The sequence below is a fragment of the Varanus komodoensis genome, unplaced genomic scaffold (genome assembly GCF_004798865.1).
Source record: "Varanus komodoensis strain SLA01 unplaced genomic scaffold, ASM479886v1 scaffold11, whole genome shotgun sequence".
Lineage (NCBI taxonomy): Eukaryota > Metazoa > Chordata > Lepidosauria > Squamata > Varanidae > Varanus > Varanus komodoensis.
Window position 1 is genome coordinate 20,072,860 of NW_025335317.1, and position 17,866 is coordinate 20,090,725.

Below are 17,866 nucleotides of genomic sequence, written 5' to 3' on the forward strand. Positions count from 1 at the left end.
TCCACTCCTTCCGCCTCTGCTTCCAAACATATTATGCACAGCTTTAATTATACTGAGCGTCTTTTTTACCCCCCTTTTTAAAATGTGATTTGTGTGCTTCCCCAAACATCTGGGTTTCCTTGAGCATGCAGCTACTTCCTCCTTGTGCAGGGCATTCGTACTCACACCTGAACATCAGATCAGAAACAGAAGGAAGTGATGTTCAGTTGATGTTTTACTAACAGGAGATGACGGATGGAAGATTGTCTCCCAACAATTGAGAATCTCTGTTTTGAAGGAAATCTCCCCTAAGCTTTAATAGAACTCCAATTAAGGGTGGAATGGGGAAAAGAATCGGGAGGAAAAGCAGGTTGGCAGTTCTGAAGAGACAGCGACATAATCAGAGAGCTCTGAGATGGCTAAAGGGGCTGGACCTTGGGGTACCAAGTCTCTCTTCAGGGCACAGGATTGGCTGCCAGGCAGAAAGTCTCTACTTATTTTCTGCTTGCATACTATTGGTGAGCCCAAAGTCTTCAGTGCTTCAGAGAAAAACAGCCCTGGCAGCACTGGCCCTACATGAAGCCTAGTTAGAAGTGTATCTCCTGCATCTGAGGCCACAACCTCTTCTTCTATTGCAAACAAAGCAGACCAAGCTGGGTTACAACAGTAAAGATACAAGGACAACCACCATCAGAAAAACAAACGTGTAACATTTATATCATGCTTAAGAAAGTTCTACACATTGCTCCATCAGGAGAAACTAGTGTCCTCTAGTGACTTATCTAGCGCTTTACTGGCAGTGAGGCCATATCCTCTTCCTCCACCATCCCACCCCCTTATTGCTCTCACTGTGGCATTGCCATTGCCCAGGCCACTGTGCCTACCACGCAGTGGGACAGCTTCCGCCCCCCCAACTGTTTGTCACCCCCCCCACCGACATCAAGTGGCGAGAGCTTCAGTGGCAAGGAAAGGAAGCCGGGAGTGGTCCCCATACCTACATTTGTGGAGCGGAGGTGGAGACAAGGTGGGGCTGCACTGGTGCACAGGACAGCACCTTTGGGTGGCGCTCTTGGGCAACAGCCAGAGGGCGGCTGTCGAAGGGCACTGCCTGTCTGGCACCAGTTTGGTGTTGGTTTGGGCATCGGGTTTTCTACTAGGGTTATTGTGGGCCTACTGTTGTTACCATATATTGCTGTATTATTTAGCTTTTATTTTAGTGTACTTATTGTGTGTTTTGTAATTGAATTTGTAAACTGTCCAGAGAGCCCAATGAGCTATAGGGTGGCATGGAAATGGAGTCGTCGTCGTCGTCATCATCTGTGATGTCTGGGGCACTCTCCGAGAAACCACAGGTTTTGCTTTCCAACGTTTCAATGTGCTTCACAATACTTTATTTACTTGGTTAAATTCTACATCACCCAATAGCCAAAGCTCCCAGAAGGTTTACAATAATGCCTAAAACAAGGCTCTAATACAATAAAATAGCTATAATTTTGCTCTGGAGTATAACATTTAACAAACTTAAGAAATTAAAAACAAGCTAACAGCAAAAACATGTAATTCAAAATATGTAGAATATCTGTTAAAAACAGGTGACCCATGGGTGCCCAAATCAAGCCATTAAATAACTCCAGAAGTCCTCAAAAACCTGGGCACAGAGGGCTGCCTTCACCTGGTGACAAAAGGAAGCCAATGTTGGCATGAGGCAGGCCACAGTGAGGAGTTCATTCCACAGATAAACTGCCATTTTGAAGCCTCCCTTCCTTTTGTTGCTGCCTTCCAAGCCTCCCTCTGAGGTGGCACTCAGAGGAAGACTTCAAATGCTGAACAGAGTTATCAGCTATCCTTCAAATAGGGCCCTATAAAATAGATATTGCCAGCATTCACACATACTGCTTAAGCCATGGTTTGTTGCTTTAGCCATAAACTGTCTTGCGGACAAGCATACCAACCATGATTTGTTTTCTCTAGTTCTAGTGAATGCCTCCCTTATTCCATTTGACAGCTTGCTAATGGTTTGATTTTAAGGCTGCTCTCACTAGATGCCTCTGTTTTAGGGTGGAAGCAGCACAGACAAATCAGGAATTTGTCTCAGTTCCGAGTTCAGACAACACAATTAGCTATGGTTTAAACAAGTCAAACTTCATAAGCCAACAAACAACCATGGCTTGCATTTGTGTTTTTAGCTGATTAACAAATCATGGTTTATTTGCAGGAATGCACTGGGACAATAACAAGCCATATTTCAACAAACCACACCATGACCTACTACAGGAGTGGATAATGTGGGATCTTCCAGATGCTACTGGACTACCATTCCCATCATCCTCACCACTGCCTATGCTGGCTAGGCTGATATCAGCTACAATCCAGCAACTTATGGAAGGTCACATGTTTGCCAATCCTGGCTTACTGGTGTATGCAAACCAGGAAATTGCCCTTATTTTACAAGGAGCGGCTGAGAAAGACTGGCTTGCTTTTAGCCTTAGCTAGGCAGAGGTGAGGTACAAATCAGGGCCTATTCAGTCCACCATCAAGTATTTTAGTCACTTTTTGACAAAAGTAATTTAACAGTCATTCCCATAAAATGAGAGAGAGCATTCAGCCTCGGCTAGGCTCCAGCATTCTTTTAGCAGCACTAAGTTGCCCATCAAGATAAACAGACAGGGTGCCACCGGTGACCACAGAGCTTAGACCACAGGCCTCATGCCATGGGTTAAACTGGAACACTACACAGCATCACATTTATTAGAATGTTAAATCTCAATCTAAAGCATTCCTGCAGCAAGGCAATAAAAACCAATTAGTACAAAAAGCAGGAAAGCAGTGTGTCTAAGGTAACAGCACTCATTCTTAAAATCAAAAGAAAGCAATTTTGAAAAAAAAGCACAATAGTCCCAATTGCAATAACAAATGGGCAAACACGAGAAGAAGTCACTAGAGCACATAAAAGGAAGATGTACTAGTCTGCTTGTGCATATTCTCCTGGGATCTGCTGTACTTAAGCTTTCATGGAAAGAACTTTCCAATGGGAGTGTCTTGGGAGAGTTTTCTGGTGTCAATTCCCCATGCAAGGTCAGAGTTAGCTATGAGGCTTCTCTGGAAAGCGTTTCCCACCACTGGAGAATACTTGAAAAACAGATGCATTGTGCTTCATGACTTCTCTCCCAGATTTACTCTGTAAGCCAGGGGATTTTTTCCTGCTAGCAAGTTAAACATTTTCAGTTTAGTTCCATACTAGCCAAATGATTCAGAATGAATACAACAGTATTTTGACTGATCACACTGAAATACCACGTGCTGTTCCCTTCACCTTTGCCCTCTCTGAAGCAGATTTATTACATCAGTGTTTCTGATGATCAGTTAAGATCTTTACATACTAACTTTTTGGATAATGTAAATTTGCAGTAGGAAACCTGTGAAATGCTGATTGTTCTGTAGGAGTAGTTAGATGCCCTTCAAACTGATGCCCTTCAAATGTGTTGGACTGCAATTCCCATCATTCCCAGTCAGCATGCTGGAGGAAGGCTGCTCTAAATAAAATAGGAAACATCACAACAGGATCTTATACCATGCTTCCTTGTAGGAAGCACAAATGTTCATAAGATGACTATTTTTCACAAGAGCTGGTTGAATTTTACACTGCGCAAACCCCAGTGAGGAGGCTGATGGAGAGCTAAATTATTCAAAGTAGGTATGAGCACAAAGGCTGGGGCACACCTGCACAGGGAGCATTTTGACACAGGGAACACAGAAAGCTAAGTACGGAGGAGACAGGCCTCTGGAAATTTGTTACAACAATCCGGTAAATTATGGGTAAGAGGTGCCGACTGGGAGATATTTGTTATCTACTCCTGGTAAGTGTGGGATGGAGGATTCCTGCCTGTGCACATGGAAATGCCTGAAATGCAGTACCTTTGAGATTAGGAAGCTAGGCCATTTTGCCAGGTTCACTAGATTTTTTAAGGCATTGCTTCAGGGTTCTTAGGCTAAGGCATTATTCAAAGATATACATAGATATCAACTTTCTCTAGTAAAAATATATGGTTATAAATAACCAAATGTGCATAACCTTTCTGCTCATTTTGAAAGCATACGGGAAAGCATAAATAAGCCAGTTTCTAGGAGGCTATAAGCAGGCAACTTAAAGGAATGCCAGCCATGTGTAGATTGGCCGGGATGCACAAATACAGGCTGCAAACTCTGAGCATGGTTATAGCAATTTTAGATCAATTTAAATTAATGGAGCCTACGGAGGTCTTGCTGCTGACTGTGGCTACTGCATATCTGCCATGGTTTGACAGATTTTGCATTTTTGTTTTTGAGATTTCGAGCTGGTTTGTACGATCACCATAGCCCGCCATGGCTTATCAGTTACAGCAAGTCATGACCTGTGCTGGTGAAGAGCAGCATGTGCAGAGTGACTTTTGAACCTATGACTTGCTTGAGGGTTGTGGGTCTTTGGTAACCACACCAGCAACCATTCTTGCTGGTCCAAACATCACAGCAAGTCACTGCTTGAATGTTTAAAATGACTGTGCACATGGGGTGCAACTCACCATGACCTCAAGCACAGTAGACTGTTTGACTGTGCAAACCAGCCCTTTCGGTCATTCTTTCCTAGCTTCCTTTTACAAGCTATTTGCATTTAATAAGCAAAAGCAGTACTTTTCACAGAGGCTTCAAAAGAACATCATGCCACAGAATGTCTATGGTAAAATGAGACAGTACACATATTTCCCAAAAGTCAGAAAGCAACAAGCTGTCTTGACCACTCCTATTCGCATCAAAACCACTGGGGAGCAAAAGGACACAATGAAAATCAGGACCAATATATGTTGCAAACAAAACTCCAGGCCTGGTCCAAAAAGACTTAAGCAGCAAAATCAAGTCTTCTGAAGAAACATTGTGACTGGGTTCATGCAACATATTACACCATGGTGCTATAGAAACCACCAAGGATTATTTATTTATCTTGTTTCTATACTATTCAATAGCCAAAGCTCTCTGGGCAGTTTGCAACATTTAATCTGAATACAAAAAGATACAATCAAATTACAAATACAATAAAACACTGTATAAATTCCAGAATGCAAATTTTACACAGTTTAAGATTTCAGCATACAAAAATATAACACAGTGTAACATCTAAAACATTTTCAATAGCTAGACCTAATTAAAACAGCTGACGTCTCATCATGAGCTATGAAACGCCATGAACTGCCTGGAAATAGAGCAGAGTTTTAACTTGGTACTGAAAAGATGACAATGTTGGCACCAGAGAGGCTTGAGATAGTGCATTATCTGATCCCAGCACTCTTTCCATAGGGCGATCAGCCATGGCTTTCAGCAGGGTTTAATTAACCCACCACAGCTTATTGTATTGTGTGAATCCAGCCAATAAAATAAACCGTGGTCAGTCAAAAACCCAGAAAGCTCCTTGGGAAAGCACAGCAGTAAGGTTTCCCACTACAGCCAAAGGGTTAGCAGGCTATAATCTTTCTCAAACATCCCCAAATGCTAAAGCAGAATTTGGGGGCAGCTGATAAAGGCTCCCCCCACTCCCTGCTAGCAGCAGGGAGGGTGCTTCAAAACTTGGGCCTTGATTGTTTGGCACTGAAGAATTTTCAGCACAGTGCATGGTTAAAATTCCTAAAGGGTTTAACATATTGTGTGAACATATTGTGTGTGTAAAAGGAATAGTCCTTTTAAGTACTATTTTGTTAGAATTATTTTAACTTCCTGCTAGAGCAGCGTTATTCAAACTGGATTCCCCAAAATCCTAGGGTTCTGTGAGAATCATTCAGGGGTTTACTGCTATGACTACAGTGAAATTGTAAGACCTTCATTCCTTGTTTCATTAAAAAGACAGAAGTCTATGACAAGGTAAGGTCTTCATTCATTTTTATTCAGATCCTTTACACACACATCTTTAAAAGCCAAAGTGGTTTCATTCGAGTGGACTCAGATTGCAAGGAATAATTATCACATAGGTATCATACAGGAATAAAATGGATACAGAAGCACAAATGTGCTTGCAACTCTCATCAATAATACCACATTTTGATTTTCTTTGTGGCAAAAAACCAAGCACATGCAAGTAATTAAAATGAAATATAACTTTCCTATTTATTTACAGTTTTAGTTATTTAATTAATCTCTATGCCACCCAACAGCCAAAGTTCTCTGGGTGGTTCACAAAGCACATGCAAAATTACATACATTGCATTAAAACATATTTAAACATCATTAAAAGTTTACAATACAACACTTAAAACCACATATTGAACAGGTTAAAATATATATAAAATAATAATTTAAATAAGAAAAAAGAAGAAAAACATTCATCAGCTAGCAGGCCCCAGAAGCTACTTAAATGTCCTGTAGTAGACCATAGTCTTTACCTGATGCTTTAAAGATAGTGAGGCTGGCATCAGGCAGACCTCAGTGAGGAGCTCGTTCCATACCTGGGGGGCCACCACTGAAAAGTCCCTTCTTCTTGTTGCTCCCTCAGAGACAGGCCCCAGAACTTGATGGTGGTGTCTGGGCAGGAGGAGGCTGGGAGAAGCATTGTGTCAAGAGTTGTGGCACCAGGCCACGTAGTGCTTTAGTGGTTAAAACCAGCATCATAAATTGGGCCTGGAAGGATATAGGCATCCAGTGCTAACAGGCCAGAATTGCTGCTATAAAATCAGATCGCTTGAACCCTGTTATTAGTCTGGCTGCTGCAATTTGCACAAGTTGCAGCTTCTGAACAGTCTTCAAGGGCAGCCCTACACAGAATACATTGCAGTAATCTAGTTTACTAGCTTATTTGTTAGTTATATCATATTATATTAAAATTTAGTATGTATTCTGTAAATTCAATATTATTTCATTACTAAGTAATGAATGGGTTCTTTAATGCATTTATAGATAGCTTCTGTTAACATTATATGAAATGAATTACTGCAACATTAATTGTAACATATCATTTGCATTTATTAACTTATTTCTATACCACCCAATAGCGGAGGCTCTCTGGGTGGTTAAAAAAGTTAAATAAAATGTATCACAGGAAATATATATATTAATGAGTTCTGCAATGATTTTTCCCAATAAGAAGTGTTCCTTGTTTGAAGACCTCTGTAATAGATTTATCAAAATACTACACTTTGGATGTTATGACCTAAGTTATCCACCAGAGGGTACCATGCTGCTCTATAACAAACAATAGATAGAATTAAAAGTGACGTTTTAGGGTTAAGGAGTTCAAAGAAATTCATTTGTAGGTAATGCACAGCACATGAACACTTTAATCTCAGAACTATTTGCAGTGGTTTCCTGCTTCAGGTGAAGAAACTGCTGTGGAACAATTACCACACCTCAAAGCATACCTCATTCTAATAATAAAACACCAATTATGTTAGTGGTTTCATAATGAGTCACTAAAATATACACGGGTATATTTTATGAATAGTCATAAATATTCAAGTGTACCTAATAGAATTCCTCTGTCTGACATGGGTTAAGCAACACCTGCCTCTTGAGTCAGATGTTTCAAACTGATTTCTCCACAAGCTGGGATGGCTTGTTTTCTATGGTATCCTACTAATACAGATCACTTAGTTTCTGTTATGTAAGTCACCTTCAATTTTTAGAATGTACTTCAAAGCTCTGAACCATTACAGCAAACAACTGAACCAACAGCTATATTTTTTTCAATAGATTTAGCCCTGTCTTGCTAATTCTCTATTTATTTCAGCAAAGAAGCAAGTGGTGATATTTAGCCAAAATTCATCCTTCCTCCAGGAAGCTCCAGAAGGCCAGCTAAAGGAGAGCTCTCATCAGCCTTTCCCAGCAGATTACCTTCCAGACTGGAAGTCCCAGTTAGCATGGCTAACTGTCAAGTATCTTGGGAGTTATCACCCAAAATTTTTGGAGAGCACCAGGTTCTAAATAACAATTCTGTTTTGACTCTGGAGATTCAGGACTCTGCATTGAAAATATAGTGGTTGCCATCAACTGTCTGAAGTAGAAATAAAGGACTATGATTCAAAGGAAAATGAAATAACCATGCAAGGGCCGGTGCACACAGCAATCTTTGTCTGTAAACTAGGCATGTAAATAGCTACTGGCCTGGCCACCATTGACAAGGAAGAATCACTCCCAGGTTGAAAAAATTAGTAAGATGGAAGAGACTCAGTTCTTTGGTTCCCTTAGGTCATTGATATGCCATCGATATGACGGACACTGCTAGAACCAAGTTTAAAATCTTTGTTGTTGCTGTTTAGCAAAGTCACGTCCGACCCATCACTACCCCATGGACAACACAAAGCAGGATTCCTCTACCAACTTTAGATTTAATACTATTTTCTTATCTGGGCACACTTAATATAGTATCCAAACCAAGAATTATGATTAACTTTACCTAAACATGCTAATATTGGAAGACAATTTTAACTATAATCCGGGGTTAAAGATGTGATGCAAAGCTATCTCTTCCTAACTCACTCACATGAAGGAAGGGATGAACTGTGTTTTATTAAGTGAGGATCCTTGGCTTAATGTGACATCCAAGTATGAAATCACAGTTACAGGAAAAGCAAGGTCAAGCCACTGTGGAAAAGTGTTCATTGGTCACTGGTTAAAAAGCAGCTGACATACTAGGATGCTGTGGTCTCAGCTCTTAACAAGACCTCCTTGTTTATTTTTTGCCTTCCCGTCTAGTAGTAGAAGAGATGGAAGGAGGATATAGAATTGTAGAATACTCCAGCAGTAGACATTGTTCCGAGGTAACAAAGAAGCCATATGCAAGACTAATCTTTTCTAAGTGGGTACTTGTTTAGGAGGCTTAATTCACACTTATAAAAAAATTGCCCTCAACTGCAAAGTTTAATTGTGCTCATCTCAGTATCATGCAGCTGAGATAATAACTGGGTTCAGACTTACTTTGCTCTTGGGGAAAAAAGAAAGAAAAGCAATTCTAAAACATCTGAACTAAACTGACTCTGTTGCCCTTGCAAAGCTCTATGGGGTTCTCTTCCTTCCCAAAATTGCATTGTGAGACTTCTATAAATATATTTCCATTGCTGAAAAACAATGTCCATTTCAGTCAACTAGAATATTAGAAATCTCTCTAGATGGGCGAAGCAAAGCAAGTTTAGGATGGCTCAGTGTCATGTTATCAGCAGCAGCTATATTGCTTTTTGTATGAGGCACTGTACAACACGTTTACTGTTGAGAATGCGGTTGCCTTGAAACGTATTCAGATCAATTGCCATGAAACTTATGATATTTTAGCTGCTTTCAATCTTCACTTTCAATCCTATTTCCAGTGCTATCAGGCTACTTTCTACAATACTAAACCTCCCTCCAGAACTCCTTATTAAGCCATGGCACACCTCACCCTCAAAAAAGGGCTTTCAACAGAAACACTGTTTAGAAATCATGCAAAATCTCTCTATGAACTGGGTTTCCAATTGTGGGTTAGAAGCCTCTACTGGACCAATGCCTGACCCAAACTGGGTTGAAACAGCAGCGCTATCACCACTCAAACAGATGGCAAAAACACATACAGACACCCTACATAGTCCCCAAATGCATGTTTGAACTAAAAATGGGGCCTGGGCTGAAAAGACTGAAGAGTCATGTCTTATGCTGCTCATTTAGCATAACTGTCTGCAGCATACCAGTCATACTGCTACAAGAGTCCAAGCGGCTTTTAACTGTAAGGATCTGAAACCAGCATCTTTAAGTTAATGGTGAATGCCAACACAGAGCAGTATGGTCAAACAGTGGGGTAAGTCATTCGTTCCAATCTCTCAGCTATGCCATTATCCAAAAAAAACCCCACTTTGATAAAATAGCAGTGGTCTACTTACTGTTAGATTATTAAGAATGATCAGCAGCACACTTTAGAATTTTGGAAAAACCATTGTAAGTATTCGATATTCTTTCTTAAGCGGCCCAACCTTCAGTGTTCCTTAATCACCGTGCAGATTTTTAAAGGTGAATTCAATTTTCTTTAAAGCAAATACATATTAAATAATATCAAAGGAGCACTTTTTCTTCCCCGGTTAGAGCTTTTCTGGAAATATTATCCAGAAATACATTATTTGAGATACAATTTACACAAGTTAATATGTCAATATGGTCATCCAGCCAACTGGACAACTATCTTTTTATCACAATGTTAAGATCTTCCTCCACATGCACAAATGTGCCAGCATATGTTAAGGTTTTTAACAAGCCCTTGAATTTCTTAATATTGTCAAAAATTATTTTTTTATGTATGTGTTTGTGTGGGTGTTGTAAGTAAGTCATTTCAATGTTATGTTACAATCTTGTATTTTTGCCCTTCATAAACCAAACAGACATTTTTGGCCATCAGAAATGTAATAAATGAAATGTACAGGAACATACTAAATGAAATGAAATCCTTTACTTTCAGGTTAGAGAATTAGCAAAGAGAAATGCTCATGTGTCTCAAAATGACCTCTAACATGAATGCCATTTCAGAGCCAACTTAACAAGTGATACTAACCTCTAGCAAAGAAAAAAAATCACACAAACATACACAACACATTACACAGAGTACTCAAGAGCAGTGTTTTCCCTAGCAAACTATCAGAATTGCTGTAGGAAGAGCCACAAATCTAATTTATCTTCAGGAACAAAGGGAAACCCTCCTGCCGCTGCAGCTGACGAAGATCACTATAATTGAACTTTTCATTGAACTCCTGATTAAGCACCACCACTCTAGAAATAGACTATTCAAGGTTAACCGGAATACTGGAAGCCACGCACTCCTTATTAGTGTCACATATCATTACAGGCAGCACACACTGTGTGATGCAAGAGAAGCTCTGAAAATGAAAAAGAAAAAACTCACTTTCCTTCCAGCCCTCAGGAGAAAGAGGCTTTGCAGCACAGCAAGGATTTATATACCAATCAAAGTATATTTGCTTAACTAATTGAGAGAAAACAAGCATTATGTTATATCATCTCTGCAGCGGATGAGCTTCCCTGACAGAATATTTATACAAAGCCTCATTTTGAATTAGCTACTGTTCCCAATAAGAAGGATCTCCCCTAGAAATTTACATAACCTTGAGATACTTCTGCCTTCCTTCAACAGTGTAAACATATTCCGTTCGGGTGGGGCATTTTTTAAATTCTGGTGCTTTTGAGGGAGGCCACTGTCCTTGTGTTCCAGTAGGATCTCCAAGATTGACCAGATGTGCCCTTTTCACATTAACATCTACATGCCAAGTCAGGATAACAAGGAAATACCAGGCAGCCTTTTTTTTTGGGGGGGGGGGCTGCCCAATTATGGGATTCCTTCCCTTGCAGCCAAAGTGCAGAGCAGTTGAGGCTGCAATCTTCAGTTTATTTATCGGAGAGTATTTCCCACTGAACTTATTATTGAAAAGTCACACAAAGGATTGTGCAGAAATTGTTCTGGAAGGGATGAAAATTGGCTCAAAATTATCAAGGCAAAGGGTATGTTTAAATAACTGTAGTTTAACCTTAATGGAGCCACTGTAAAAAGAAAGCAAGGGGCAATAGAACAGCAGCTCATCCCCTTCCCAAACCTCAAAGAAAAGATTATGCCTACGTGTTCTGAGGCTAGAGATGCCACTTGCTGCAAGTTGAAAACTGAGAATTGACAGCACCTTCCACAGGAAAGACAGGATTAATTAATAAATAATCAATCGATCGATCAATCATGCTCAAGGGTCTTCCTATTGGTCATCCATGGGATAGGCATACTGCTGTCCAACCTAGTTACAAAGGGATCTGTTCTCAGTTAAAGACCCATATTACATGCATTCACACAGTATCAAGCATTTGTCTGCAGGACAAGCCCAATGTGCCACTGGAAAATATTACATGGCAAAACACCCATCCCTGTGTATTTGACTCAATTTTCTTTAGGCTGGCTCAGCACGTTAAGGTCAGCTAGCCTACGGTTCCATTTTTAACAGCAGCCTCAAAATAATTTGAAGCGAATAAAAAACACTGGTCATAAATTAGTGACCACAAAAGTAGGATTATATAGCAATTCATTTTGCACAACTATCAATGCTAGAGTGCACATGGGACACGACTCTTGCGTCTTCCTTTTTCTCTCAGACAAGGAAGGATATTAGTATGTTGGAGTGGTAGTTCCATTTTTCAGAGTTCTCTCTTCCATGCAGCTAAGAAATGCACAGATGGCCTATTACATATGTAACCTGGCAACCCTAACAGATTATCATCTTTACCAATAAAAAAGAAATCATAAACCCTATGATTACATTTCTTAGGTTCTAGAACTTCAAACTACATGGGCCATTCATGTGTTCATAACACAAATTACTATTCCAAATGGCCACTGGATGTCTGTCTTGGAAAGGGTGGGTGGTGAAGACTCCCTGGCGATATAAAGGTCACCACTCAGATGCTTCTCTCTCGTCTCCAGTGGAGTTAAGGGTCAACTACTTTGTGCAATCAAGAAGCAAAATTCATTAAAAACTCCTTGCAAATGCTTCTTTCTTTCCGCAAGCAACATACTAACATATTCTTGGGGAAAAAAACAAGGAAAAGATGAGAAACTGTTCAAAGCACCTTACCTTTTCCAGAGTAGTCCGGCGCTTGCTGTTGTAGCTGCTGCTCCAGCAAAAGCCACCATCATTAGCCTACGATGGCTACGGAGAGAATGGGCTGTTCCATAGCGGCGTCTAGAAATGGCAGCTAAACCAGCCACAGCAGGGAGAAAACGAACACGAAACATCCTGAAAAGGAAAACAAAACCTACAATGAGCAGAGGATAGCTAGCATTTTAAATACAATCACCCAAGCAAACAAGGGCATCTGGCGGAAAACAAGCCAAGTGAAAAACTTTAGAACCTACAACCACTGTGACCACTGGCATTCCCCAGACAGTCAGTTTCCATTCTAGATCAGGGCCAAAACAACAAGCAACCACCTTGTTATAGGCACCCAAACATGAGAAAGCTTAATGCAAGGTATAGTTGCACCTGGACCAGACTTGGATAAAAAACTGAGGCAGATTCACAGAAATTATTAAAATCATTAAAATTATTAGAATAATGTATATTTTACTGAGAAATATTTAGGGGTGTTCCAAATAATCTCCCAACATATGAGCAGAATCACATATATGCATTCTCAACAGGTTGGGTTTTCTTCTACAGGAAACACTGGCATGTGATGGCGGCAAATCGTGGGTCACATATCATGTGCAAACCACTTCTAATTTGACTATGCCTTGGGATGTGCACATCCATGGATGATTGGTTATCAATAGCTTAACACTGGGTAGTTCAACCTAAGAACTAATCATAGCATCTGGGTCCACACATCATGAAGTAACCTATCGTTGGGCCAGTTGGAGGCTACATATTCAAACTGGAAGTTTGTTGTTGGACTACCTAACACAATATTTGATTAATCCATGATTTTCCACCATAACATGTAAACTGGGTTGAAGAGTCCTATGTTTTATGGTCTTGTTCTGGTTAGATACTGTAACAATCAATTAATGCAATTCCAATCTAAAACCCACATGTATGGTGGTATAGTGGCAACTTTAGAATGGGGGGAGGTCACTTCATGATAGTCAGAGCCTCACCTCAAAGCCACACCCCCAAGCCATACCTATTTCCAAGATTATGAAACCAGTGATTTTACAATAAACATGAGCTTTGTCACTTTGTTTGAATTTGTTGACTAATGAACGCAAGATGAGGGCATCTCTCTCGGAGGTCAAACAATTAAAGCTTCTAGAATTTATTTCTTATTATCCTCTGTATTATGAATGAATGAATGAATGAATGAATGAATGATTTTTTAAGTACGTTCATACCCCACTCTAGCCAAAAATCTCCCAGAGTGGCTTATGGGCAATTAACAAGGCAGTTCCTGTCCATAGGCTTACTATTTAAAAACGTGACATACAAGGGGAAAGGGGCAAGGTGGGAAGAGGGGAAAAAGGAAACTCAGGCAGTAATTAAACAGACTTATAGAAACATATGTAGTTATATCCTCCCAGGAGTAACTGTCTGGACTGACAATCAGTGTTTGATTTCTTTTAGTTTTCTGCAACCTCTGCAACCACTGGCTTTATGAGTGCATGTGTGCGGCAGATCCTCTGTAAGTCCAGAGTACATAGTTTAGGGGTTCCAGTTTCTCAAAATACCCAGTAATCTTGCACTGTGCTCCCATTGGCTCTACACTGAACCATGCACAAAGTAGCCTAAGAAGAACTTAAGGCTATCAGAAATCATGGGTATTTTTCCCAAGAGTTTAAGTCAGATGGTACCTGATTTGCCATTGTTAGCCAAGTAGTCTCTGAAAGCTGAGACTGCAGAACTAACCAGTAATTTGAAACATTTGCATAGTGCTAACACTTCTCCAAATCTTGGCTGGATTTCTGCTGGCAACTCCTCATGTTCCTGAAGCTCCTTTATGATGTTAGGGATGGACCCTTCAACTGTGGACTCGGTTGGATTCACTGTAAGTAGGTGCTGCTTCATCTTGTTCACTATGCTGGTTATGAACTGACCATAATTAAAGGACACCATTTTCCAATTATCTGTCAGTGTGGAACAACCAAATTTATTTTTTAAGACTTCTACTTCTAAAACAGCCTCCTCTTTCTTCTCCACCAAAGTCTCCAGGATTCAAATAGATCTTTGAATGTGTCTGTCTGCTTTCAGCACAATAGTGGTTCTTTGCTGCGGATATTCTGAAAGGATTGTCAGTTCATTCATTTCAAGCATCATGAAAAGGGACTAGATCAAGCCGAAGACAAGCAGTTACAGAGACCACTGAAAGAAGATCTCTCAATTTGTCATCAATTCCTGTCCTCGCTAGCAGCCTTGAAGTTTAAACACAGAGCAGTTTTTCCAACTGCTGAAGCAGTCCTAAAGGAACTTGCAACCCATCTGACATCCCAACCCTTTCCAAGTCTATTCATCTGCTCATCCAATTGCTCTAAACATTTTCTGAGCTTCCTTTTATTTTGTTGGGAACCACTGTATAATCAATAAAGCTTGTCCATGATTGCATGGAAATGATTCACACCATGGACTTCACACCATTCACAACTGTGCCACTAACAGTCAGCTCTAACCTGTGATTCAAACAATGCCACACAAAGATGGTGTGACATACTTCAAGAAGGTGTTGTAGAACTAATTTCCTTCCTATTGTCACACTAGCTCCATCACTAACAAAAGATACAAGACTGAAAATCAAACCGATGTGATTTTAGGCACTGGTTCCTGCGTTTTTCTTTTAAGTTGTATTAAGTCAAGAAAAACTAAATGTGGCTCTTTTTGTTTATCATATTCACATTTTAGATACACTATTAACATGCTTCTATCACTGAGACTTGTGGACTCAACAATAAGAACTGATATCTTACCATGGATATTTTGTATTGCTTTCCAATTGTCTGATCACATTATTAATGCAATGTGATCAATAATTTGAATGAATCTGTTATGAAGAGCTTTACCAAGCTCTACACCATTTATCTTTTGCAGCTGCAGCAGTTCAAAGTGATCAGAGTAGGATCTATTATTTTTTGCTAAGTAATGGGTTGTCATGAATACCTTGCAAGTCCTTTTTATTTGGGATGTATTGCAATGATCAATGTAAGCCTCCATGTAATGATCTGAAGTGTAATGTATGTGTTTCTTTAAATGTTGGTAAGTTTCAGAAGAGCAAGTGGAGTAAAAGAAGGGGGTCAATTAGTGAAGTGATTAGTTGGTGACTGCAAGTGTGTGGGTGAAGCTTGGAAGTACGCAAGGACAGAGAAACAGATACTTTCAGTCAGTTAGCAGTTAACAATCAGAATTGTGGTCTGTCCGCAGTCTAGAGAATCTGAAGAGGCAACCTTCTCATTAGAATCCCAGACAGCACTATGAAAAGCATTTAAGATTCTAAAGAAGGAAGCAGAACGCTTAGAGGACATAGCAGTGATCAGGGTGAGTCAAAAATAATATTGTTAAGTACTATAAGGGTGCATGAGATAGAAGCTGGCAGAAACCTGAGTGCAGAAGGGAAAGATTAAACTGAGATACATAAAGATTGTTCAAAGTACATTCATGAGAGAAAGAAGGATCTCTGTGTGAGGAATGATTGTGAAAGGAAAGAATATACTTCAGTCAGAAGTTATTATACATTGCTTTATTCACTAAGGAAAATAAATTACTGAACATCTTGAAACCAATAGGCGTAATGTACAAATAAAGTTTTATTTTTGTTTATTATTAACTTAGAGTCAATGTCTCATCCTTAGGACCACATAGTCCAATGAAGAAGCCTTATAGCTTGGGCAGAATATTGAGGGAGAAGATAATCAACGAGATTGGAATTAAATTCCTGGTGGCAGCGTTACATACACAGAGAAAAATGGGGAAATATCGAGAAAGACACACCATACCCACACAAATTATAGGACAGTACTCATGACACTCCATGTATTGCTTTTTGGCTTTATCTAATACACACATACCTCATTTTATTGTGCTTCACTCTACTGCACTTCACAGATAGGGTTTTTTTTTTTGTTTGTTTTTTAACAAATTGAAGGTTTGTGGCAATCCAGCATCAAGCAATTCCTTGGTACCGTTTTTCCAACAGTATTTGTTCACTTCGTGTCTCTGTGACACATGTTGGTAATTCTTGTAATAGTTCAAACTTTTTCATTCTCATTATATTTGTTATGGTGATCCGTGATCTTTGATGCTACTACTATAATTGTTTTGGGGCACCATGAACTGTGCCATATAAGGCAGAGAACTTAATTGATAAATGTTCCATGTCTTCTGACTGCTCCACAGACTGACTGTTCCCCATCTCTCTCCCTCTCCTTGGGCGTCCCTATTCTCTGAAACAGAACAATATTGAAATAAGGCCAATTAATAACCCTACAATGGCCTCTACACGTTCAAGTTAAAGGAAGAGTTGCATGTCTCTCACTTTAAATCAAAAGCTAGAAATGATTGAGCTTAGTGAGGAAGGCATGTTAAAAGCAGTGATAGGCTGAAAGCTAGGGCTTTTATGCCAAGCACTTACCCAGGTTGTGAATGCAAAGGAAAAACTTTTGAAGGAAATTAAAAGTGCTACTCCAGTAAGGAAGCAAAACAGCCTCATTGCTGATATGGATAAAGTTTTAGTGGTTTGGATGGAGGATAAAAGCAGCCACAATATTCCCTTAAGCCAAATCCTAGTCCAGAGCAAGTCCTAACTTTCTCCAAAGTTTGAACTAGCAGATGTTGGTTCATGTGGTTTAAGGAAAGAATCCATCTCTTTAACAAAAAAGTGCAAAGTGAAGCAGCAAGTGCTGATATAGATGCTGCAGCAAGTTATCCAGAAGGTCTAGCTAAGATAATTAATGAAGGTGGTTACACTAAGCAACAGATTTTCAATGCGGGCAAAAGAACCGTATATTAGATAAAGATGCCATGTAGGACTTTCATAGCTAGAGAAAAGTCAATTCCTGGCTTCAAAGTTTCAAAGGACAGGCTGACGCTCTTGTTAGGGGCTAATGCAGCTGGTCACTTTAAGTTGAAGCCAATGGCAGGTTATCCTACTACTGCTGTCAGATGTGATGAAACAGCATGTGAGCATCCCAACCATGTTCCTTTAAAAAACAACTTTCAGGCTTGGATCTACAGAACTTTCAGCCACGGTTTTAAATAATTTTCTCAGACTTTACTACTAGGAAACTCCTTCATGAATCACTGCCTTGTTGTGGCAAAGGGGCTTGCGTAGTTCAATGAAGCTATGAGCTATGCCATGCAGGACCACTCAAGATGGAAAGGTCATAGCAGAGAGCTCTGACAAACATGATCCACTGGAGAAGGAAATGGCAACCCACTCCAGTATC

General features: G+C 39.9%; 1 protein-coding gene across 3 annotated transcripts in view; it reads right to left on the reverse strand.

Annotated features, from left to right (window-relative positions):
• MICU1 (mitochondrial calcium uptake 1) overlaps positions 1-17,866 on the reverse strand; it is a 156,277-nt gene that overhangs the window by 119,484 nt on the left and 18,927 nt on the right. For all 3 annotated transcript variants that reach the window (XM_044420532.1, XM_044420531.1, XM_044420533.1), the window contains exon 2: positions 12,576-12,737. In XM_044420532.1, the coding sequence (XP_044276467.1) occupies positions 12,576-12,736 (161 nt within the window). In that variant the 5' untranslated portion in view covers position 12,737. The remainder of the gene's footprint in view (positions 1-12,575; positions 12,738-17,866) is intronic.